The 26,939-nt window shown below is 37.3% G+C and overlaps 1 protein-coding gene across 2 annotated transcripts in view; it reads right to left on the bottom strand.

Moving 5' to 3' along the window:
* Positions 1-8,558: 8,558 nt before the first annotated feature.
* Positions 8,559-26,939, bottom strand: part of PBK (PDZ binding kinase) — a 41,317-nt gene continuing 22,936 nt past the window's right edge. For both annotated transcript variants that reach the window (XM_004452155.5, XM_012522808.4), the window contains 6 exons: positions 23,777-23,870; positions 17,287-17,429; positions 16,359-16,528; positions 14,031-14,160; positions 9,973-10,152; positions 8,559-9,478 (listed from right to left, as the gene is read on the bottom strand). In XM_004452155.5, the coding sequence (XP_004452212.1) occupies positions 9,279-9,478; positions 9,973-10,152; positions 14,031-14,160; positions 16,359-16,528; positions 17,287-17,429; positions 23,777-23,870 (917 nt within the window). In that variant the 3' untranslated portion in view covers positions 8,559-9,278. The remainder of the gene's footprint in view (positions 9,479-9,972; positions 10,153-14,030; positions 14,161-16,358; positions 16,529-17,286; positions 17,430-23,776; positions 23,871-26,939) is intronic.

Below are 26,939 nucleotides of genomic sequence, written 5' to 3'. Positions count from 1 at the left end.
TGCTCTTTCTTTTCACGCTGGGCGGTTTTCCTCACGGGCGCACTCCTTGCGCGTGGGGCTCCCCCACGCAGGGGACACCCTTGAGTGGCACGGCACTCCTTGCGCGCATCAGCACTGCGCATAGCCAGCTCCACACGGGTCAAGGAGGCCCGGGGTTTGAACCGCGGACCTCCCATATGGTAGACGGACGCCCTAACCACTGGGCCAAAGTCCGTTTCCCTCATTTTCATTACTGTGCAATATTCCATCATGAGAATATACTATGCATTATTGTTGGTGAGAATTTTAAGTTGTGACTATTCAAATCTTGTCCTTTTATCTATTTGTTCTGCATCTTTTACTTACTGAATTGTAGTTCTTTATATATTCTGGATGCTTTTTCTTTGTCAGATGTGTTAGAAATATTTTTCTTGATTTGTGCTGCTCTTGCCTTGTTTAAGAAGTAACTACCAAGATCATGAAGATATTCTACTATATTATTTTTAACAGCTTTATTGTTTTACCTTACAAAGAGATCTGCAATCCAATTGGAATTATTATTTTTTTAATATTATGGTATGGATATCCAGTTGAATACAACTATTTATTGAAAAACCAATCCTATTCCCCACTGCTGTCGGTGCCACCTTTGTCATAAATTGTGACCATATATGAGTAGGTCTGTTTCTGGTTATCCTTTTCAAATTTGCTTCCATACATTCCTCATCTTTCCTCCTGGGATTACAGCTACATATGCATTAGAACTTCTCACTGTATCCTATCTTTCCTAGGGCTGCTGTAACAAATTACTACAAACTGGGTGGCTCTAATACAAATTTATTCCTACAGTTCTGGAGGCCAGAAATCCAAGCAACATGTCCTCAGTCTGCCTCACTGCCTTGAGGCTCTAGGAGAGAATCCCTTTCATTCCTTTTCTACCTTCTGGCAGTTGCCATGTCACTCATCCCTGTGTCTTCATAATCGCCTTCTCTGTGTCTGTCCTTTTTATGTCTCTTGTAAGGACATTTGTCATTGATTGAGGGCCCACCTGGGTAATCCAGATGATCTCATCTCAAAAACTGTATCGTAATTGTTATTTGCAAAAACTCTTGCTAAATAAGGTAGCATTCACAGGTTCCAAGGATTAGGATGACAACATATCATTTGGGGGACACTATTAAGTGCCCTACAGTCTATGATCTTTTCAGTATTTTCCCATTCTTTTGTCCCAAAATGCTTCTTTCTCAATATTTTCTTCTGCCCTATTTTCTAGTTTGCGCATTCTTTCATTCACTAACCTATCAATTTAATATCTAGAATTTCCATTTTTTTATAGCTTCTGGTTCTATGCCAAAAGTATCAGTCTTGTTTTATTCCTTTGAATGTATTAAACAAGAATATATTAAGCCTGATAATTCCATTATCTGAAACTTTTATGGGTCTGTTTTTAAATTTTTGTTTTTACTTTTCAATTGATCAAAATTAAAACTTTCAGAAAAGTGGCAAGAACTCCTACACAGTATTTACAAGATTCTCCAAATTTTAGCATTTTGCCACATTTGCTTCATAATTTGTTCTATATGTATGTGTGTATAAATATTTTTCCGTGAACAATTTAACCATAAGCTGCAGACATCATGCCCCCTTTGAAATAGTATATATTTCCTAAGAGCAAGGATATTCTTACATAACCATAGTACAATTATGAAAACCAGGAATTTTAACATTGATACGATGCTATTTAATCCATATTCAAATGTCACTTGTCCTAGATGGCTGTTCTTTTCCCTATTAAGTCCAGTCCAGAATCAAACATTGTGATTTAGTTGACAAGTCTCTTCAGTCTCCTTTAATCTCGAAGAGTTCTTTGTTCTTCCTTGAAGTTTTTGGCAAGTACAGTAGTTTTGTTTCACTTGGCTTTTAATAGTTTCATCCTATCTTTTTGTATTACTCTGGGTGTGTGTGTTTCCTAGATGTTGTGAAACATTGTAAAAAAAAGAAAAATTGAGGCCGTGGATGATATATTCCTCAAGACTGGATTTAAATTCACTTTCGGCAAGTGAGTAAGACTACTACTAGTGATTCAGGATTGCTTTAATCCTCTTTAACCAAGTAAAAACCTATCTGAAACTAAAAGAGTGATAATCTGTTAAGGCTGAAAAAGAAAAGGCCTTGCCATTAAACAAAGACAACAGATACAAAGTCAGCTGCAAGTTTAACAGGAAATATTCATGATCCCATGATTATGCTGTGGTTTGTAAAATGCCGTAAGGACCCTCTCTTGTGACTACTGCTTTCTTACCACTCCTAAACCTACTATATTCGTTTCCAAGGGCTACCGCAACAAATTACTGCAAACTTCCTGGCTTAAACCAACAGAAATTTATTTTCTCACAGTTTTGGAAGCCAGAAGTCCAAAATCCAGGTGCTAGCAGTGCCATGCTCCACGCCCTCCAGAGCCCTAGTTGAGAATCCTTATCTCCCAGCTTCTCGATGTTCCTGGGTTTGCTGCAAGATAATGCCAGTGCTTTTCTCAGTCTTCCAGTAGACTTGTTCCCCATCTCTCAAATCTCCTCCTTTCTCTTATAATGAAAATAGTCATTGGATTTAGGGACAACCCTAGATCCAGAATGAACTCATCTCAAGATCCTATTTGTAATTAAGGTCACATTCACAGGTGCTGGGGGTTAGGACTTGGACACACCTTTTTGGGAGAAACAATGTAACAGTATATTCCTCTATCAAGGGGATACCAAGTGTTAAGCTTCCATCACCTCAAAAACAGCAGTCATTCCTGAAATGATCTTCACCTTCCTTAGGCCATCCTTAGAATCCTTCAGCGGGAACCCAAACTTTCAAAGACTTCCTTCCTCCCTCTTTTCCAGGGGCATTGCATGGTTCATTGCATTGTTAGCAAATCTGATTTTGTCAGATTATAGGTTTGTCCCTGGTGGTCTTAATAGTGACTTAGATTATTTGAAGTTAGGCTACAATATCTGCAAGTGCTATAGTATTTCTGGTCCACCATTATACCTAGGACAGGACTTCTTAATAAGGAGTCCATGAGCTTGAATTGAAATCCAAAAAAAATGTTATTCTTGTGGGGATGTTGGTGTGGGTGTGATATAGTCATTGAATAATACACAGTATAATGTGGACTTAGTAAGGGGTCTGTCGTTTTCACCTGACTGGCAAAGGGGTCCGTGGAACAAAAAAGGTTAACCCTTGTCCTAGAGTATATCTCTGGATCTCAGCACAAAGCACTTGGGTTTCCTAACAATGCCTTTCCTAAACCCCACTACCACCCCCCACCCTTCCTTGGTGAGCCCTGGGCCATATTTTGCCCTGGCCCAGTGAGGCTGGCAAAATGTTCTGCTTACATATTTAGCCTCAGCTGACTCTTCTAGAATGGACAATGGACAGATGCCAAGCTTAGCAGTGCAAATTTACTTCTCCTGGATCATAATTCTCCCTTGTCTTGTTAGTGCCCTCATGTCTTCCAGCAAATTTTTTAAAAGATAAATTGGGAAGTGAATGTAGCTCAAGTGATTGGGCTCCTGCCTACCACAACGGAGATTCCGTGGTTCAGTTCCTGGTGACTCCTAAAAAAAGATAGCCAACTGGCACAATGGGCACATGCGGCAAGCTGACACAACAAGATGATGCAACAAGAGACACAAGAAGAAAAATATGGGAAGCAGACTTGACCCAGTGGATAGGGCGTCCGTCTACCACATGGGAGGTCAATGGTTCAAACCCCGGGCCTCCTTGACCTGTGTGCAGCTGGCCCATGCGCAGTGCTGATGTGCACAAGGAGTGCTGTGCCACGCCGGAGTGTCCCCTGCATAGGGGAGCCCCACGCGCAAGGAGTGCGCCCCGTAAGAACCACCCAGCGTGAAACAAAGTGCAGCCTGCCCAGGAATTGCACTGCACACATGGAGAGCTGACACAACAAGATGACACAACAAAGAAACAGCTTCCCGTGCCACTGACAACAACAGAAGCAGACAAAGAAGAATATGCAGCAAATAGACACAGAGAACAGACAACTGGGATGGGGGGTCGCAAGGGGAGAGAAATAAAATAAATAAATCTTTAAAAAAAAAAAGACATAACAAGATGACACAACAAGAGACAGAAGAGGAAAAACAAGAGACACAACAAAGCAGGGAAGGGAGATGGCTTAAGTGATTAGGTGCCTCCCTCCCACATTGGAGGTCTCAGGTTTAGTTCCTGCTGCTTCCTAAAGAAACAAGGCAAACAGACACAACAAGTGCAAAGAATGAGGGCGTGGGGACAGATAGATAAATCTTTAAAAAAGTTTTTTTTAAAAAAAGATAAATTGTCTACATTTTTAAATTATCAGTGGGAGAGTTGATCCATGTCATCCAGTCCATCATTCCTGGAAGTAAATGTAGTGATATTAAGAAAAAATTAATCTAGAAACAAAAGACTTAATCACTTGCAAATTAGCGTATATATAAAAAGCATCCTAACTTCAATGCAAACAGGCAGATAGGAAAGATCAGAATAATTCTCCTAAAGCAATACAATGGAGATATATATATTAATGTCTTAGTGGCCTCATATTAACTTGCAAAATTTTATAATTGTTGTTCTGAGTCCTAAGAACACTACAGGAATTTCTCTGAGGTCAAGATAACTTGTTTTCTAAGTCTACAGCCAGAGGGGAATGTTATCCCAAGAAAGAATGCATGCCTATAAACTGATTTTTATGAGATTTTGTACTTAGCATTGCTACTGCAATGAATTTAAGGCTTTTTGAAAATTTTTGATGCAATGTATTTTGCATGTGTTAAGAACATGTATTTTGGAGGTCCAGAGGGTGGAATGTCCTGTTTTGTCTTTTATAGACTCCAGAAAAGATCATTTCCTTTGAACTAATCAATTCCTGTGGGTGTGGTACCCTTCGATTGGATTAGATTCAGTTAAGAACCTCTTGATTAGATCACTTTTGAGGTGTGATCCAGGTTTGGTTTCTCTGTCCTCTTACTGGAGCCTTACACAAATGAAGACATGGGAGAGACACAGAAAAGGGATTTCTGCCATTTTGACATAGACATGTGGAAAAAGAAGACTCAAAGATCACTAGAAGATGAAGCTAAGGCGTAGAACCCCCATGAGGCTGGGCCCATAGAGCAGCTAAAGGCTGAAGAGACCAGCTATATGCCTGATCGTCCACAGCTTAGTTCCTGGAGATGGTGAGCCTTGAAGGGAAGGCAGGGGCCTTGGCAGAGACCGGCTGCCATCTTGCCCCAACACATGGCAGGACACCAGGATCACCAGTAACTGATTTTGATGAGAAAGCATTTCTGATGGTACTTTGATTTGGACATTTCATGGCCTCAGAACGATAAGATTTTCCCCTAATAAAATTCCCATTTCTGGTACTTTGCATCAGCAGCCTTTGACAAATTAAGGCAGGACCCTTCAGTAGCATTCCATATTCTCTTTCCTTTGCTTTTGACACCACACAACAAAGGAGCCATTCAAACATCTGCAGAAAAATCTATTAGTTTTTCATTTCACTCTATGCTCTGAGCTATTTCATCTAAGCCATGATTCCTGAATCTTAAGCTTAATTTTTTCCCAAGCCTTAGGTCTGTAAGACTAATTGAATGTCCCATAGACCATAGACAGGTTCAACATATCCAAAATTAAATTCCTGCAGCAGCAGCAGCAGGAAAAAAACAAAACCAAACTGACCTGAGTTCCCATATAGGATCTAGATGTACTAGAGGGAACTGCAGTCCCCAAAAGGTGCCAATTGTCACATATGAGTTTGCACTTGCTCCTTCCCTCTGGTATGCTACCTATTCCAACACCTTGGCCAACTCATCTTCCCTCAAGGCTCAGCTATATTTCTATTACCGGAAGTATGTCTGAACTTTCAAGGTTGGCATAGAGGTAGTGTCTTTATTCATCAACAAAAATATGCTAAGTTTCTAATAGGTGCCAGCACTCCCCTGCAAAGTCCCTGCTCTCATGGAGATTAATTTCTAGAGATACAAGTAATTTGTTCACTAAATGAATACTGAGATGTTTCCCCTTGAGTCTTTCTGCCAAAGAGAATTCATCTGACTGTAGAAATATGTTAAGTTCTTATTATTATACTGAGAAAACCAAAACCAGAATACCCCCATTTGAGGACAGATCGACACTTTCTGCAGACTCCCACAAAACTAAGTTTTATTTTTCCTTACCTTAGGTATTGGTTTGTTAACAGAGTTTTAAGACAATGTAAGTTTTTTGATTCCCCTGGTGAGTTTTTCATATTTCAGAGACATTTTCAACATTATTTACCTGATCGAGGCAGAGTGATTTCACTATACTTAGATTTGTAGCATGAACTCTGACAAGGCAGAGTTGATGTCAGAATTTTGCTTTTTAAAAAGAAAAAAATCTCATGCCTGCTTCTAAAACTATTTAACCTATGGACCAGGGTGTTAAAAATATGAAAGTTTTCTTTCAGTAGACATGAGAAAGTTGATCAATCTTGTTACATCAATTTAAAACTATATATATTTTAAGATTTACTTCATTTCTCCCCATCCCCTTCTTGTTTTTTACTTGCTGTGGTTGTTCATCTTTCTTCTCTAGGAGGCACTGGCAACTGAACCCAGGACCTCTGATGTGGGAGGGAGGTGCCTCATCTTTTGAGCCCTCTGCTCCCTGCTTTGTTTCATTGTTTTTCCTCCTTGCATCTCATTGCATCATCTTGTTGCGTTAGCTTGCCCCAACTGCCTGTTGTCACCTCCCAGTCTTCTTTAGGAGGCACTGGGATACAAACCAGTGACCTCCCATGTGGTATGCAGGAGCCCAGGATCCTGAGCCACATCTGCTTCCTTAAAACTATACTTTTTTAGTATTTATTGGGCTTGAGATTATGGTGCATGCTATGAGAAAAACAAAAAACTGCATCCTACTATCAAGCAGAAATGGGGTAATAAATTTGGAGTAAGCCCTTTGTTAAATAATCTTTTTTTTTTAAGATTTATTTTTATTTCTCTCCCCTTCCCTCCCCCCCCCCCCCCAGTTGTCTGTTCTATGTCTATTTGCTTCGTCTTCTTTGTCTGCTTCTGTTGTCAGGGGCACTGGAATCTGTGTTTCTTTCTGTTGCGTCATCTTGTTGTGTCAGTTCTCCGTGTGTGTGGCACCATTCCTGGGCAGGCTGCACTTTCTTTCATGCTGGGCGGCTCTCCTTATGGGGCGCACTCCTTGGGCGTGGGGCTCCCCTACGTGGGGAACACCCCTGCGTGGCACTGCACTCCTTGTGCGCATCAGCACTGCGCATGGGCCAGCTCCACACGGGTCAAGGAGGCCCGGGGTTTGAACCGCGGACCTCGCATGTGGTAGATGGACGCCTTAAACACTGGGCCAAGTCCACTGCCTGTTGAATAATCTTGACAAATCCTTGAAGTGGGGCAGAGTTATACTGTTCATATTTGATCAATTAATTGTAGATTAAGGAGGTACCAGGAAGCATCAAAGAATAATCCTTAATATTTCTTAAGCAGCCACTAATTGCCTCCATTGTAGAGAAGTATAAACAGGCACATGGGGGCAAAAGACTGATAATTAAGGAAAAGATTTTTCTGGAAAGTGAAAAAACTACTTGGGAAAAGGCTATTATGATTTGCTAGTTAATTCAGCAAAAAGGTTGGTTCTGCTATGTCCTCAATCACATTATTCTTCTTTTCTGAGAATGAGGCAAAAAGCCAAAAGGAAGTTGACAGCTGAGGTTTAACTAGCAAATTCTAGACCAAGAATACATTTTCTTGCAGTTGAATAAATGGTTGCAATTGTCTATAACCCTGTGTTAAGAATTTTTAGAGCCTACTGAAAACCAAAGGGAAAAGCACACTGGAATCATTCTGCAGTGTCTGCCATGGACAAATGCTATGAATTTGCTGGCCCTATCCTAGAGTATTAATTTGTTCCCATTTAGATATTTCAATTATAGGAACTGGAAAGAAATTTCTCAAAAGCAAAAAGAACTCACTTATGTATCAGAAGTTCCAATTCATACTCTTAGAAGTAGGACTTGCTTCACTGCTAAAGAGTGGGCAAAGAGAACAAGACTGCTCTGTTAGCTTGACAACTGAGGAAGCTGAATGTCAGCATGCAAAATTGTACATAAATAAAAAATCCATAAACGAAGTCAGTTTTCAATTTATATTCTTGCCATTTGAATATTTTGATAAAAGACATTTTGTTAACCAATGATCTACATACTATCAGGGACCTTCCAGTGAATTCTAGAATTTTTTAAAGTGAAGAGTTCCTAAATTAAGAAATCCCATGTGACAATAATTTATAAAATTCTATCTACAGCTGGGTTGGGGCATACCACCTAGATTCACAGGCACAAATGCCTTTGAAAATTCCCAGGGGCTGTGGCTCACAGATAGAAACTACTAATCTAAATCCACTTCATTTTTACAGATAAATAAAATGAGACCAAGATAGGGAAAGAAAACTACTCGTATTCACTCCATAACTTTAATGACAACATTCAAATCAATTAAGAGTATTAAAAAAGATAATGCTGAGACATCTTCTGGTACCTAAAATGTCCTTTATTCTGTAATATTATTTGAGCTTTAATATTTTTACACCAAAACTGTGAAATGCCTAAAATACAAAAAAATAAAAAATTTAAAAAAGAATTTCACTACAGAAAATATATTTAATAAATTACAGCAAAAATCAAAGATCTGGGAGATCCAAGAAAGCAAGAAAAGTGTAACTGCTCTTACAAAAAAAAATCTAGAAATACTAAGGGAGCTACTCTTTTGAGCCAAATTTTCTCAGATTCCATTTATATCATATTTAATAAGCATACCTAGCCAAGCAAGGTCAGTGGCCAGTGAAAGGTTTAATGTTTTAAAATGGAAGCAAATGTAGACTTATTTTGTACTACACAATCTTCTCATTTCAATAGTCCATTAAAATAGAGAATGAGAAAGATCATTAATAGAACCGTCACTCAACCTGAATTAATGTTAGATATTGAACTTAAGCATTTTATTGGTAGAGTTTTAAATCTGTATGAACAATTTCAAGTCCTTGAGTAGCTGGTTCTTAAACTTTGTGGAAAACTCATGACAATCCCAAATGGTTGTTCAAATATTAACAAGGTGCTATGGTCTTAAAATAGGCTACTTTGAAAGAGTCTAATCAAAGTTCAGAGTATCACAGTAAATGTATTACAGTTAACAGAACATTTATATGCACGAGCCATATATCATGTTGAAGTAGTAATGAATATGAGGTGATCACTGTATATTCATTTCCAAAGCTTCAACAATCTGTGCAGCAGAAGGACGATCTTTAGGATCTTCATTTGTGCAGACAGAGAAGAGTTCAATTACTTTCTGGTACGATTTATCCAGTTCTTCCATATTAATAGGCGGCCTGGATCCCAAAGCTGCATAGTATGCTTCATCATCAAAGTCACTTTCATCAAAAGTTTTATCTGTTCATGGAGTTATAGATTGAAACAAAAACCAAAATCACTTTAAATTATGGAAAGCTAAATGACTGCTAAAGCTCACACTCCTGAAAAGAATTCATCATGTAATATGCTTCCTTTATACCACAGACATTCTCTTAAACTGTCCTGCCATCGAGTAGATGAGATATTGTCTTAGATTTATAGGTTATCAACCCCATCCCCTTCTTATGATAGCCTTCCATTCTTTTTTTCAAGCAAGGAATTTTAAAGATAACTTTTTACCCCTTGGATATGCTTGTGTTATCAATCAATTCCCAGCTTATTTGTGTGAGATTAAATTTAGATGGTACCAAATTAGTCATCAGTATTACTATACTCTATATCTTAAAAACTACTACACTGTACCAAACTTGCTTTTTAAAATTTTAACTCAATAGAAAGATTACATATAATTTTATAAACGGAACTTTAAAGTGAAAAGATTTGAAGTTAGGTTAAAAAATATGCATTCATACCTTCATCATCATCATCATCATCTAAAAGATTAATGTGTGGAATAGATAAAGTCATCATTTCCCAGAGAGTAAGCCCAAAGGCAAATATATCTGCTTTGTCAGTAATAGTACCATTTTCCTCCAAAGCTTCCTTGGGTTTCCATGGCTCAGTGCCAATATAACAGGCCTCAGAATCAGTCACTGAAACAGGTAAAACACAGGTAAAATGATCATAGTGACAGACACTTTAAAACCACTAAAGAAAGGCAAGCAACCCAAAGAAAAACGGACAATTTGAACAAGTAATTCAAATATTAATAAATTTAGTCAATAAACATGAAAATAGCCACATTCTCACACTTGAGAAGGATTACTTTTTCCTTATCAGACTGGCAAATAATAAAAAAGCTAGTCAGCTGACAAGAATGTAGGGGAAATGGAATTCTCTTAGAAAATTGGTAAGAATAAAAAGAGTATGGATGCCAAAAGTACAGACTCTGGAGCCAGACTGCCTTGCTTGGGTTCAAAGACATTTGCAAGCTGGGTAACCTTGAGCAGGTCACTTAAACTTTGTGCCTTAGTTTCTTCACTGTTTGAACTATGCAATGTTAGGTTGAAAGAAATGCCATCTCCATGGTTCCATGATTGCTGAGTCAGGGAAAAGAGAAAGGGTTGTAGCGTATATTGACTCTTAAGGCTTCTGAACATAAATCCATCCATATTTCATTTTAAATTTTAGTCAATTATCAATATCAATGAAAAAAGATGGAATTTTGATTGGGATTGCATTGAGTCTTTGGATCAATTTGGGAAGAATTAACTTTTTATTTATTTATTTATTTTTATCACTCCCCCCAACCCCCGTTGTCTGCTCTCTGTGTCCATTCGCTTGTGTTCTTCTGTGACCGCTTCTATCCTTACCAGCGGCACAGGAATCTGTGTCTCTTTGTTGTGTCATCTTGTGTTAGCTCTCCATGTGTGCAGCACCATTCCTGGGCAGGATGCACTTTCTTTTGCGCTGGGTGGCTCTCCTTACGGGATGCACTCCTTGCACGTGGGGCTCCCCCGCGCGGGGACACCCCTGCGTGGCAGGGCACTCCCTTTGCACATCAGCACTGTGCGTGGGCCAGCTCCACACGGGTCAAGGAGGCCCGGGGTTTGAACTGCGGACCTCCCATGTGGTAGAAAGACGCCCTAACCACTGGGCCAAGTCCGCTTCCCAGAATTAACATCTGAACAATACTGAGTCTTCTAATCCACAATCATGATATATCTCTTCATTTACTTAGATCCTATTTAATTCTCTTAGGAGAGATCTTACATATTATCATTGCTCTTCACCACAATGAATTAGTTTAAACAGACACTGCCTTATTCAGTTCTCATGGATACAAGCCCAAATTGAAAAATAATGAAATGAATTCTTACTCACGCCTCAATTTTCAGCTTAAACTTATTATGAGTTCCCACATGGTAAGGCTGTATCTATCCAATTTTCCTCTATATTCATAGTGCTTAGCACAGTGTCTTACGTGTACTTAGTATTAATAAATATTTGCTGAACAAATCAATTGAATAAATCTAGATTACTATTTATTCACTGTCAAGATTTTAGCTTTTCACAGAATACCCTATATATATTTTTAGTTGTAAATGTGAATATATTACCTATTAAAACATAAAACTCAGGAAGCGGACTTGGCCCAATGGTTAGGGCGTCTGTCTACCACATGGGAGGTCCACGGTTCAAACCCTGGGCCTCCTTGACCCATGTGGAGCTGGCCCACATGCAGGGCTGATGCGCGCAAGGAGTGCTGTGCCATGCAGGGGTGTCCCTGCATAGGGGAGCCCCACACGCAAGGAGTGCGCCCCGTGAGGAGAGCCACCCAGCGCCAAAGAAAGTGCAGTCTGCCCAGGAATGGCGCCACACACACGGAGAGCTGACACAACAAAAAGAAACACAGATTCCTATCCGCTGACAACAACAGAAGCAGACAAAAAAGAACATGCAGCAAATAGACACAGAGAACAGACAACTGGGGTGGGGGGGAGGGGAGAGAAATAAATAAATAAATCTTTAAAAAATAAATAAAACATAAAACTTAAAAATAAATTTTAAGATTAGGGTGGTTTTCCTTCTTAAACTTTCCTTATTTTAAATGCTAGTTTATAATCTGGTGTCTCAATGTATCTGGCTACATCTTCAAGCCTACAAATATAAATCTATATGATTTTAGTGGATATATGGTATTCTATAGTATAGTGGTATAATAAATTAAACCACCTCTTTCTCATACATTGTGCATATGTATGTTTCTGCTGTTCTGCTACAATGAATTTTTTTTTTTTTACCACCCAAGCTATCTTTACACAAATAGTAAAAAGATTAATTTGGTGTTCCCGCCCCCAGTACATTGATGTTATGTTTGACGTGATCAGGAGCAAACTTTCTCTCAAAGAAAAAGCCTTACACTGACGTACCTTCCATTGTTCAATGGGAACAGGTTTGGGAGTTTTAAGAACCACTATGCTTTTTATAATATTAAACTATTTGGTGGAGCTGTGAGTGTAGGTAAAGTAGTGGCCAAGTCATTCCACCATGCTTTAAAATATGTATTTTTAAGAAAGCCAGATCAAGTTTTTAATCTTGATGGAAGATATCTATTGAAAACAATTGCCTTCATAGATCTCTTCAAGGAAGCAGAAATTGTTACTTTTTTATTGTAATTGTTAATATTTTTGTTAGGATTGTTATTGTTTCTGTTAGAGCTCTGGTTTCAAAGTTGCATGAGTTATAATACTTTTATCATGACTCCTTTTATTTTAAAATAAACCTAGTTATATTTTGTGACTTTTGCAGTATATGAGGTTTTTCAGGAATGTATATTATAAAAATTGCTCGTATTGCTCAATTATTTCTTTGAGATACATTCTCAAGAATGGAATTACTGAGTCAAAAGGCATAAATTTTTTTTTTTAAATGTTCTTAAATACCTATTTTCAAACTGTCCTCTGAAAAGGCTATACCATTGTGGTAGTTACTAGTGTTGTTCATCAAGTAGTTTATGTGCTCCATGTTCTAGGCATATATAAGGATTACACTTTCTGCTTGTCTTGGTTGTGTAGAACCAAGAATAGTTCTGGCCAGTGAGTAGTGATTGGAAGTCCTTCCCAACTACAGTATTAAAGAAATATTTACCTATAACTTTTTCTATTTTATTTATCTTTCAATCTTCGTCTGTAGGGATTAAATGTGAGGACAGAAAACAGCTTTACTTTTTCTAAACTGTCCAAATACTATTTACTGACTAAACTACTTCTTTCTTACTAATTAAAAAATGCCATCCTTATCACATAACAAATTCTTATATACATTTAGGAACTATTTTTTTATTGTCTTATGTTATAGTTATCTATGAATCATGGCATGAAAATCTCTGCTTTAATTACTGTAGATTTATAAAATACTTTAATATATGGTCAGGAACATTCCTCATCCTTTCATAGAATTCTCTGAACATGTATCCTTAGGGATGAATTTAAGATTCATTTTGACGTATTCTAAAACAGGTAATTTTGGAATTATATAGAATTCAAAGATTTTCTAATTTCTTTCTGCTTTTCTTAGTGCTTTTTTCCCAATTTGAGATGATTAGTCAATTTAATTTCATAAAAGTTAAATAATGAAATTTTATTTCACTTTAGTTTGACAGTCAAATAGGTTTTGATTTGGTATAACATACTCGTTATTCTCTAAATATTTTATATCTGGTATTTGACTTGTCTTCAGTGAAGTATTATTTAGAAATGCTTTAAATTCCTAAAAAACTTGGAGTTTTCATTTTCCAGTTTTATTACTAATTTATAGATTTGCAGCACTGAAATCAATGAATGTCAAGTATTAGATTATTTCTACTTTGTAATTTGAGGTTTACTTTTGTGACCTAAAACATGGTCAATTTTAATAAATATTTTATTATATACTTTTAAAAAATAGTTTTTTGAGTTTTGAACCATGTGAATTTTTTACCTATTAAAACGGTATAGAAACAAAATTTAAAAATTAGAATACTACTTACCAGTCATATTTTCATCCAATGGTAGAGAAACTCCTACATCACAGATTTTAATTGTTTCAAATTCACCTTTAATTACAACATTAGAAGATTTTATATCTCCATGAAGCAGTTTCTTTTCTTGGTGCAGGTACTATAATAGTGAAAAATTTAGCATGTATGAGCAAATACAAACTAATAAAAAATATGATGACCTTAAAACAAAAAAGACAACTTGAACTCCTTTCCTAAACTACAGGCTTATATTTATTTGTCTCTCAATCCAAATTATTTGAAGCCACAGAAGAGAATATCCCATGTTATTTGAACCTGCTATAATGATCAGAAACCTAAAAGATTCTTTAAAGGTAGATCTCTATTTATGTATGTTAACTTATATTTTTGAACCCATTATACACACTTTTATATAAAAACATATCTTATATTTCAAAATATACTGCAATTTTACTTGAGGACAGTCATTTTTAGAAATAATTTTGGAATACAATGAGGTATACTTTCCTCAAACGGTTGAGATAACACGAAACATCTGATGACTAAGGGCCATACAAATTCACAAGAGCAGAAACAGCAGAAATGTAATCTAAGACTGTCTTGTTCTATACATTAACTTCTTGGAATTGACAAGTATCATATTTACCCACAATCAAATATGCCCTACAAAATTGTTATTTGGTCATTTCTCAGCATTTAAGCATCCACTTTGTGAGCTAGGCTTGGAATGATGCAGATAGACAACTGTTGGTATACAGAACCACTTAAAGTATTTAATTTAAATGTTGATAATCATTTGCTAAATATACCCAAGTACATTTACAATGTAATTTATTAACTATACTATGCATACACATTTAAAATCATAGTTTATTAAATGGTAATTCAAATTAGTTTATCTTATTTATTTCTCTCCCCCCCCCCCCCAGTTGTCTGCTCTCTGTGTCCATTTGCTGCAGGTTCTTCTGTGTCCACCCGTATTCTTGTCAGTGGCATCTGGAATCCGTGTCTCATTTTGTTGCGTCATTTTGCTGCATCAGCTCTCCGTGTGTGTGGCACCATTCCTGCGCAGGCTGCGCTTTTTTCCCTCTGGGAGGTTCTCCTTACGGGGTGCATTCCTTGCGAGTGGGGCTCCCCCATACGGGGGACACCCCTGCATGGCAGGGCACTCCTTGAGTGTAACAGCACTGCACATGGGCCAGCTCATCACACGGGTCAGGAGGCCCTGGGTTTGAACCCTGGACCTCCCATGTGGTAGGCAGACGCCCTATCCGTTGGACCAAATCCACTTCCCGCCTATCTATTTTAAATCACAGTTTTTGTATAAAAATATTAAAATATATTCTGAAATATATTTTTCCAATCTTATATTTAATAAATCAATTATATCTGAATCATCACATGCAACTTTGATACTAGTATTATCATTATCTAATCTACTTCTAACTCATCCAAACATTTTCTGGTGCTATCATTACATCTGCTTACGTTTAAGATAAGATTTTTTATTAATTTATTTAAATTGAAGGTTATCATTCAAACATGAACATAAACAATAATTATATAGTAAAATTTGTGAATTTAGAAAATATACATACATATCATCATACAGGGCTCCCATACACCCCACCACCAGCACCTTGCATTGTTGTAAAACATTTGTTAAAACTATAAAAGAGCATCGTCAAAATATTACTACTAACTATAACCCATATCCTACATTTGGTGCATTTTTCCCACAACACACCCAATTATTAACACTCTATACTAGTATTATATTTTTGTTATCATTTATGAGAACATTCACATATTTATTCTGTTAACCACAGCCCATCATCCACCGCTGGATTCCGTGTTATATAGCTGCATGGGTACACTCAATGGCTCTCATTTTAGTCTTGTGCCCAAAGGTACAATAATTTATTCAGATAAACACTGACAGCTTTTTTCATTTGCAGATGCACATTCAAGATGTCCAAGCCACAAAGGAATCTTTAAGAGGCTTGTTTACATCAACATGGGATTAGGCTACACCCTCAGGAATAAATACTAAGTTTGTATTAAATATATTAACCCCTTTAACTACATCTAACAGATGATCTCTATAAGTGAAAAACTACCTGACTGAGGTTTTTCAAGCATATTTGAGGTCCCCAAACAATACTTTGGTAATCAGGAGAAAGAAATAGTGTATCCTGCAACATGAGAAACTATGGACTTTAACTCAAGGCAGCTGCTTCTTTTGGGAGAGGAAAAAAAAAAAATCACACCTTATAATTAGGTATATAATGTATTTAGTTTCCTTATGTCCCACAAAAGACATTGAACAGCAGTTACCTTTAACCCCTTTGCCATGTTCAGAGCAACTTTTAAAATTATGGCTGCTGGAAAAGGTTTCCGGCTGTCTTTATTTTGTTCTTCTATTAAATCATTTAGAGACTTTTCACCTCCATATTCCATAGCAAGACACAGACTACCATCACTGGCTTCAGTAAAAGCACGATAACCTTAAAGAAAAAAACATGACATTTTCTCACTAGACTAGGGAAGAGCAATAGAACTTAAGGTTTTTACAGTAATGTAATTAGGAAAACATGTATCTGGACTAACAACTGACAAATGTACAAAAAAACCCCAGCTATAACTTACAAAACTAATTAAAAATTCCTTCAATATTAGTTAATAGTAACATGAATTAAAATAATTTGTAATATTCCAGGAGCTTCCCTAAATATAATGATTTCACCACCCATACTGTATTAAAAACGCAAAATGAAAGCCAGAAAATTACTTAAATGGTCTAAATTATCTGAAGATCATTTTATATTCCTTAATCCTCCATAGGATCAAGAGTCACAATGATCTTATCTCTTCCCATCAAGTATAAACATAAACTTATGCACCTAAAACATTGTATACTATTTTTTAGTAAAAAATTCTCACAATAATTTGATCTCTGCCAATCTCTGCTCCCACTTTTTTCATTGTTTTAAAAAGATTTATTTATTTCCTCCCCCCACCCCTATTGTTTGTGCTGTCTGCTGTCTGTTGTGTGCTTTCTCTGTCTGCTCATCTTTTTTTTGAGGAAGCCCAAGGAACTGAACCCAGGACCTCCCATGTGGTGGGTGGGTACCCAACTGCTCGAGCAACATCTACTTCCCCTTTTCATTTTTATTAGCAGAACCCAGTTAAGGGATTATGTAAATTGTTTCTGAGTAAAGAGAATTATATATGAGATGCTGCTACCAAATAGATTTAAACTTACCTACAATGTTCGGATGATCAAGGCTTTTCAAAATCTTAGCTTCATCAGTTAGTCTCTTTTCGTACATACTTTGATAATGATCATTACATTTAGAATTGATCTTTTTCACAGCCCAAGGAGAATGAGACAGGCCTCTTGGTGATCTAAAAAAAATTTTTAAATTAAAAAATGTATATAAAAGAATAAAACCACAATACATTTTTAAGTGACTAACAGGAACTTCCACATTTTGAAAAGGTCTTAATAGTGATTTGCTGTTTAAAAAAACACAATATTTAAAGTATTTTAGACTATCAACACCTCAGAAATGTTTCCTTTTCATTTGGGGAATATATTTCTGATATATTTAGAGAAGTCTGATATCTGTACACTGGAAGGGAACACATATAAAGAGAATTAGGAGGATAAGGATGGAATGTTATAAATTTTAACCCTGAAAATTGCTATACTGCTTTCTCATTTTCCTGTTGTACTTGTTAGACTACCAACTACATATCAAGCATTTAACTATATGTTCCAAATTTGAGTTATACAATGCTGAATTAATAAACACTAATCTAAGAAACTTACTCTAAAGAAAAGACATACAAAAACATTTGATGTATATATAATTATCCAAAGAACATAACATTTCTTCAATAAATATTGCAGCTTTATACTGATCAACTCATCTTACACATTTTCACAACATGATCAAAGATATTAAGTTTAAGGAGACAATAAACAATTGAGAAAAATGTAAATTTTATTTTTTAGGAAGATACAGTCATTTAAGGATATTTAAGGTGTTAAGTGTTTTCCTCTTTTTTTTTTTTTTAACTCAAATTTTAAGATTCCCTTTGTGGAGTAAAAAGAGGCTCTTTGCTGTTTACAAGGTTATTTCTGAGTTGCAAAAACTATCCCCTCCCATGTGTTTATACACCCTATATACCCCCAGTCAATATTGATAGCCACAATCAGACAGAAAAAAAGCACAGAAATCTTTCTCCTTGCATCTGAAGTGGAAACCTTTGCAAAAGGTATTAACTGCTCTGGGTCTGTCAAAGAGAAGCATAGGTGTTAAGTGTTCTGAAGCCTAAATCAAAGTCTGGGAAACGTTTATCTAAGAAAGTAGGAACTTATTTAGATGTATAGTGAAGTGTTATCTAAAGGGACAAAGGCTAATCAAAGAGCTTCAAAAGTTAAAGAAAAAAAAAAGCTTAATCTTAAGAACAAAAAATAATAGCTTGAACAAAAAATCCATTTAGCTCTTTTTTCCTTCATAAGCATATCTCTATAATCACAGGATCTTTTTTTTTTTATGAAAAAAAAAGGGGAAGGGGGGGAACATGTATTCAAATGATCATTAGATCTAATTTATATAAACACATTATCCATGAATTTATCTAAACTATTCTTAAACTACCAGTTTTAGGTAGTACTAGTATTTGGGGATAACCTCTTCAATGTAAATTTATTATGGTAAAGATATTTTTCAAGTGTCAAGGAGTAACTTGCAGGTCTTAAATTGTAAGAATTCAGTGAACAAGTCCACCTTCGCTTTTTTCATAACATATCCTTATCTACAGAATGACAAGAACATCTTTATGCAATTCAAAAATTAATAATATAGGCAAATTTCTGGTGAGATTGCATAAGAAAAAAAGGAAAACACAAATAATTAATATGACAAATAAAAATGGGGTCATTGGGAAGCGGATGTGTCTCAAGCAGTTAAGCTCTTGCTTCCCACATTGAGGTCCTAGGTTCTGTCCCAGTGCCTAAAAACGAAAACAAAAAACAAAAAACAAAAAAACAAAAAAACAGCAAGCAAACAAATGAAACAACAAACAAACAAACAAAAGCCCTCAGGGGTGCCAATGTAGCTCAGTGGTTGAGCCTGGCTTCTCACACATGAGGTCCTGGGTTCAATCTCCAGCCCTGGCACCTCAGGGAAAAAAAAAGGTGGGGGAGCATAACTACAGATACAACAAAGGTAAGAAATACTAAAAACTATGCCAATAAATTTGAAAGACAAAATGGAAAAATTCTTAGAAAACTCTAAAGAAAACTAATTGAAGAAATTTAATCACTGGTTTAAATCTTCCTATAAGAAATACAAGGTCTAGATGATTTTATAGGTTTACTAAACCTTCATGGAACCTACCATTCAATTTTATACAAACTGCTTCAATGTAAGAAAAGGAACTATGAGTCCTGTATAACCTTGATTTTAAAAATCAAGTAGGGCAGCAGAAAAGGGAAATTATAAGCCAATTTCACTTACAGATGTAAAAAATTATAAATAAATATTAGCAATAGGGAGATGTGGCTCAAGCAGTTGGGCACCTGCCTCCCAACGGGAGGGTCCCAGGTTCAGTTCCCAGTGCCTCCTAAAAAAGACAAACAGATGCTGCAACAAGCAGATGCCACAGCCAGCAGGGAGCAGATGTAGTTCAGGCGGCTGGGTGCTTGTTTCCCATTTGGGAGGTCCCAGGTTTGGTTTCCACTATCTCCTAGGGAATACAAGCAAATAGACCAGGGAGCCAATGGGGGGTGGGGTTGGGGAAGTATTAAAAACACACTTTGTATAAAAAAATAAAAGACTTCTGAATTAAAATGATAGCTTGAACATACACATAGTTTTGATCTCTTCCAAGCCCCACAAAAATGACAGCAAACATACTTTAAGACATGTATACCCACTGATAAGAATGGAAATAACAGCAGAGAAAATAACAAAATTTTTAAGAAGCCAGGAAATAGATGAGAACTAAACTAATTGATTTAACATGAACTGCTTGAAAGTTATTCAAAAATTAGCAGGTGGTTTCCTAGATATCCTCCCTGATTCTGCACCACCAGACAGGTGCCCAACCCTCCATCATCCAAATTCTGAAGACTGGAGAATTTGGCTTAGAAGGCAGGATCTTTAGACTGAGGTTTACTGGCACACTTGAGAATTTGTGAACTCTACAGGAACAGGGTAATTATTATTATTATTTGGGAGGTATGAGGATTAAACACAGGACCTCATACATGGGAAGCAGGCACTCAACTGCTAAACTACACCCACCCCCTGGAACAGGATAATTAATGACCACATGTATACCACTGGGAATTACATTATGTTCCCCACAAAATGATGTTCAGGTCCCAACCCCTGGTCCTGTGGCTGGAATTCATTTAAAAATAGGACCTTTAAAAATGTTTTTGTTAATTATTTGTGCCCAGACTGAATGAGGATGGGCCTTAATCCACTATGGCCAAACTCATTCTAAGCAAAGGAAATCATACATAGGAGAAGCAGCCATGGGGAGCCCGAAAGTCAAGTCAACGGAACCCGGGAAGGGAAAGAAGACATTGCCATGTGCACTGCCATGTGACAGAAAAGCCAAAAATCCCAAGACTGCTGATATCAATTCTGTGATGAAATAAGACTTCTACCATCTGAAACTGTGAGCCAATAAATTCCTGTTTAAGCAACATTGTATGTGTTTTAGCAGGAAAATAATATGGTGGTTTTTTTTTTTTTTTGGTACTGGAAAGTGGGGTGCTGTTATAACAAATACCAAAAATGTGGAAACAACTTTGGAATTGGGTAATGGGTAGGAGCTGGAAGAATAGTGGGATGGTTGATAGATAAGAACTGAAAGGGACTATTAGTAGAAATATGAGTGTGAAAGGCACTTCCGAAGAGTCCTTAGAAGTAAATGTAGAATGTGTTACTGGAAACTGGAAGAAAGGCAACCCTTGTTATAAAACAGCAGAGAATTTGGCAAAATTGTGTTCTGATGTCAGGTGGAAGACAGAACTTGCAAGTGATAAACTTGGATATTTAGCTGAGGAAATTCCTAAGAAAAGTACAGAAGATGCTGCCTAGTTTCTCCTTGAAGCTTACAGCAAAATGAGAGAGGTAAGATAAATTAAACCAATGGTTTGGAAAATTCTGAGCCTATCCAGAAGCAGCTCTATCAGGGAACTCTCTGACTGTCTGGGAAGAATCTTCACAGGACAGAGCTCCATGTGAGGATTTAACTGAACAATCCTCTGCTAAAGTGGGTATGTCTCAATATTGACCCAGTCAGCCATTTCCATGGAAGTCAAGATTGGAAATGGAGTTATCCAGGAAAGGATCTGTGGAAAATACTATAATGTCATGGTTTAGATTCTCTTGAACTGCACACAAAGTCAACCAGATTTCTGCAAAAATTTTATGAGCAGAATCATTGCCAGACTGGATCAAAGGGACAGAGAAGGGACGAATTGAAGAAAGAATTTCTTCAGGCAAGGCCATGGAAGCTGAGGCCTGGACTGAAGTTATCTCCTCAGGTCAGGAGAGCAGACCCATCCACATGTGTGGAAAGGGCAAGTCCAAACCTGTGCTTGAGGGAGTGGGTCTTGAGCCTTTGTTCATGGAAAACGTTGCCACCCCAATACTTGGAGAAGGTGGAACCTGTATCCCAGCATTTGCAGTGAATCTGGCCATCATTCCAATACTTGGAGATGGTGGGCCTGTACTCTGTACTTATGGAGATCAAGGCCATCATTCTGATACTTGGAAAAGGTAACAGTCTACACCCCAGTGTTCATGGAGAGCATGGGCACAGCTTGAGCACTTGTAAAGGGAGGGACTGGCATTCCGCAGACCCACAGGATAAAACATCATTCACAGACGATGCTCAGACCTTCAAATCTAATGTAGTTTGCCTGCTGCATTTCAGACTTGTTTGGAACTGTGACATTTTCCTTCCATTTTCTACCTTCTGGAGCAGGAATGTTTATCCTATACTTGTCTGGACTATTGTAATTTGGAAGCAGGTAACTTGGTTTTCCAGGTTTCAAAGGTCCATTAGACAGAGGAACTTTGTCCTAGGATGGACCACACCCATGAGTGATTTTGATAAGACTCTGTACTTAGCATTGTTACAAAATTTTAAGGCTTTTGAGATGTTGTAATGAAATAATGCATTGCAAGTGGGGTGAACATGTCTTTCTGGGATCCAAAAGATGGACTGCTGGAGATTTCATTGCATCCCCCACAAAAGGAATATTCAGGTCCCAACTCACAGTCCTGTTGGTGTAAATCCATTTGTAAATAGGACCTTTGAAGATATTATTAAAGTTTGCCCAGACTTAATGACAGTAGCGTCTTAATCCACTGCTTTTAAGACTGCTTGATTTGCCGCTGGCTCTGTTAACTGCAGTTCTTTAGTTGTTTTCTAGAGATGTTTCTGCCAGTTCTTGCAAGTTGTTCAAAGCTTCTCCTGGAGCGAAAGCCCTGATGTCTTTCTCTCTGCCATCTTGATTAGGATAGTACCCTCACATAAACCAGAAGCTTTCTGATCAAGTCACAATATAACTGTTATGAGACTAGCCATGAAAATGTGTTAGACATTTTTCTTTCAAATTAACGTGAAACAAAGGTTAAACACTAAAAAATGAATTAATAGCATACTAACATACAAAAAGGGTTTGTAAACTGTAAAAATGCTTTAGGAATACCCACTTACACACAATTGCCATACTATTTTCAGTTCATCAACCTTTTATAAAGAAAGCAATTCTAGTTGTAAACAGTATAAACCAAGATCCAACAATATAAACCAAGATCAAGCTAATAATATGCAGGGTTGGAACTATCCAGGCTTATTCCAAAAATGCATTATGGAACACATACTTAGTTGTTTGCCACATGTAACCATGGAGCTAGGTAAAGAGAAAAGATTCAGAGAAACAAAAAAAAAGTGTCTGACATTTGCAATATGATTAGGTATTAGCATACCTCATCAAGTTACTTCATTTTTCCTTCATTACCCCTTTCACCTACTTCTCCTCCTTTCCACATAAACCAAGGAAAAATTATGAGGTCAGTTGCTTCCTCTTTAATAATCTTCAGGAGAAAGCTAAGAAAAGGGTATACCAGACAATGCTCTGACAAAGTTATGTAAGGTTCTGGGGACTGGAATATAACCGATAAGTAGAATCAGGAACATATCCAAAATATAAATATTTTGAATTTTCATATTCCTTTTTTTCCTCTAGTACAGTAGAACTACGGTTCCATGTGAAAGGTTAATCTGAAATCTTTATTTATTTATTTCTTTACCTTCCCCCTCCAACCCCGGTTGTCTGTTCTCTGTGCCTATTTGCTGCATCTTCTTTGTCCGCTTCTGTTGTTGTCAGTGGCACGGGGCTCTGTGTCTCTTTTTGTTGCGTCATCTTGTTGCATCAGCTGTCCGTGTGTGCGGCACCATTCCTGGGCAGGCTGCACTTTCTTTCACGCTGGGTGGCTCTCCTTACAGGGCGCATTCCTTGCGCGTGGGGCTCCCCAACGCGGGCACACCCCAGCGGGGCACGGCACTCCTTGCATGCATCAGCACTGCACATGGGCCAGCTCCACACGGGTCAAGGAGACCCGGGGTTTGAACCATGGACCTCCCATGTGGCAGACGAACTGCCCTAACCATTGGGCCAAGTCTGCCGGCCTAATCTGAAATATTATACTCACCTTTTCATAAGGTAAACATTTACTCCAGTACCAAAGCCAAGCTTCTGCATAAATGGAGAGGCAGGAATAGCTATACATGGAGTTGAGCAGAATACTAAATGTCAAAAGAGAAATAAAAAATAAAATTTAGTATCTGAAAGGACCTCTACAAAAGCATATAACATTCTTAATATACTATTATTAAAGGTGTTAAATGGTGTAGTCTTTTTGAAGATCTCATATATTTATCGAATTTTAAATGAATACTCTTTGAAGAATTCTAATTTTGGAGCTCTATCCTAGAGTATGCTGAAGCAGGGACAGGAAAGCAGCCTGTTTTTGTCACATTCACACCCACACACATGCATACATATTCGAATATTGGGGTTTGCTTTTGTTGTTGCAAAAATAAACCAGAAGAAAAAAAAGCCCTAAGTGATCATCATCAGAAGCATAATTATCAGTGTATCTTTATTACAGAGCATTACACAGCCATTAAAAATAAAATAAAATAGAGGAACCCTGCTTCTGCTCATGAAGAATTAACTGTTCCTGGAACTGCTATCCCACCTAAAAAACTTGACAAAAATATTGGTATTCAGACAGTTGACAACAGGCAGAGCAGGGCTATGATCCCCAAGAAAAGAGAAAAAAATGAGGTAAGCCCTATTATTGCCTAACTTATACTTGAAGGCCATTTACAGTTATCAGAAAAAGAGGAAACGAAGGTCAGTAGTCCTGTGGAACTGGGAAACAAGTGTGGCTCAAGCAACTGAATTCCCACCTACCAAAGGGGAGCTCCCAAGTTGGATTCCTGGGGCCTCCTGGAGAAGGCAAGCTGGTGCTATGGGCAGGAGCCATGAGCTAATGCAACAAGATGATGCAATAAAGAAACACAAAGAGGAAAGACAATGAGAGACACAACAAAGCTGGGACTGAGGTGGTTCAAGCAATTGAGCACCTCTCTCCCACATGGGAGGACCCAGGTTCGGTTTCTGGTGCCTCATAAAGAGAAGCCGCGCAGACAGTGAGCATAAACAATGGGGGGTGGGGGTGGAAGGGAGTAAACATAAATAAAATAAATCTTTAAAACAGAAACAACAACAAAAAACAAGGCCCAGGAAGCTAGAATTTGGGAACAGAATATTAAAGAGGAGGGAATAGCAAACAGTGTGCCAAAGAACAATCTTTGTGTGTCTGGTTAAGTACTTATCTGCATAAAATGAGCAGAAGTCCCCAAAGCTGGGGAAAGTACTAAAGAAAACCAGTATGCTAAACAATTACTGAAAATCACACAGGTTTTGAAATACTTCATGTTACCATGAGCCAGAGTGTGGTAACTTTGTAACACAATATAGGATAAAGTCCTCTAAAGGGTCACATCTTAGCAGTACAGATATTTCAAATGAAGAAAAAAGTTTCTATTAATCTGCCATAACAAAGCTTAAAATAAGCAAGACTCAAAAAGAATCTAAGTGATATGAAGGTAACAACTGCATACCAAAACAAAGTCAAACACTCTTTAAAGAAATAACAAAACCCAGCATTTAAGAACTCAAAATGTCCAGCATCCAGGGGAAAGTGGATTTGGCTCAATGGATAGGGTGTCCACCTACCTACCGCTGTCCAAACCCTGGGCCTCCTTGACCTGTGTGGAGCTGGCCCATGCGCAGTGCTGATGTGCGCAAGGAGTGCCGTGCCACGCAGGGGTGTCCTCTGCGTAGGGGAGCCCCATGTGCAAGCAGTGTGCCCTGTAAGGAGACCCGCCCAGCGCAAAAGAAAGTGCAGCCTGCCCAGGAATGGTGCCGCACACACAAAGAGCTGACAAAAGATGACGCAACAAAAAGAAACACTGATTCCCGTTGCCACTGATAAGGATAGAAGCCGTCACAGAAGAACACACAGTGAATGGACATAGAGAAGAGACAACTGGGGAGGGGGGATTTAAAATAAATCTTTTCTTTAAAAAAAGTTATCCGGCCATGAAAGAAGCAAGAAAATATGTCTCATAACCATGAAAATAAACAGAAACATACCATAAAATGACTGTGGTAATAGAATTAGAAGACAAGGACATTTAAAAAGCTAAATAAATCTTTAAATATGCTGAATGATATATGAACATAAGGAAAGAAAAATATATTTTTAAAAATCCATATGGAACCTTAAGTAATGAAAAATGCAATGGATAAGAATTACAGTTTTTTAGAGAAGAAGGTAACCAAGTTTTAAGACACAGCAAAAGAAACTACCATAAATGAAACACAGAAAGAAAAGTATTGGAAAAAAACTGAAGAGATCACCAGTAATCAGTGGAACAATTACCAAGATATCGAAAACTCAAACATGTATGTGTAATTGGAATCCCAAAAAAGGATAGAGAGGTAGTAGGAAAAAATAGTTGAAAAAAAAATGAAGGCCCAAACTTTTCCTAATTTGATGAAAACAGCAAAGTGGCAGATCCAAAAAGCACAATAAACCCTAAGCAGAAGAAACATAAACTACAGTTAAGGCATATCATAATCAAATTGATAAAAACTACTGACAAAGAAAATTTCAAGAGAAGCCAGAAAAAGGATATATTCCCTTACAGAGGAACAAAAATGAGAATAGTAGCAGACATCCTGTCATAAACTATACAAACCAAAATAATCAATAGAATAACATTTAAGTAATGAAAGAAGGAAAAGAAAAAAAAAAACTGACAACTTAAAATTCTATACCCATTGAAAAAGTCCTTCAAAAGGTGAGAGTTCCTTTTACTTTAGAATGTAGAATGCTGCAAAAGAATGTTGTGAAATAAGACTGCTTAAGACAAACAAACACTTAAAAAATTCATCACAAGGTGTAAACTATAAGAAATCTTAAAGAAACTTCATCAGGTAAAAAGAATACGATAAACCAGATGCAAAGGTGGATTGATGAAAAGGAAAAAGGTCACCAGAAACAGTAAATATGTCAGAAAATGTAGAAGTAATTTTTTCACAGTTTTTATTTTATTTATTTATTTAAGATTTATTTACTTATTTCTCCTCCCTTCAACCACCCCCAGTTGTCTGTTCTTCTGTGTCTATTTTCTACGTCTTCTTTGTCCACTTCTGTTGTTGTCAGCGGCATGGGAATCTGTTTCTTTTTGTTGCATCATCTTGTTGTATCAGCTCTCTGTGTGTGCGGTGCCATTTCT

This window comes from Dasypus novemcinctus, chromosome 25 (genome assembly GCF_030445035.2).
Source record: "Dasypus novemcinctus isolate mDasNov1 chromosome 25, mDasNov1.1.hap2, whole genome shotgun sequence".
NCBI classification, from domain to species: domain Eukaryota; kingdom Metazoa; phylum Chordata; class Mammalia; order Cingulata; family Dasypodidae; genus Dasypus; species Dasypus novemcinctus.
Note: the sequence above shows the minus strand (reverse complement) of the source record. Positions and strands in the feature narration are given on the sequence as shown.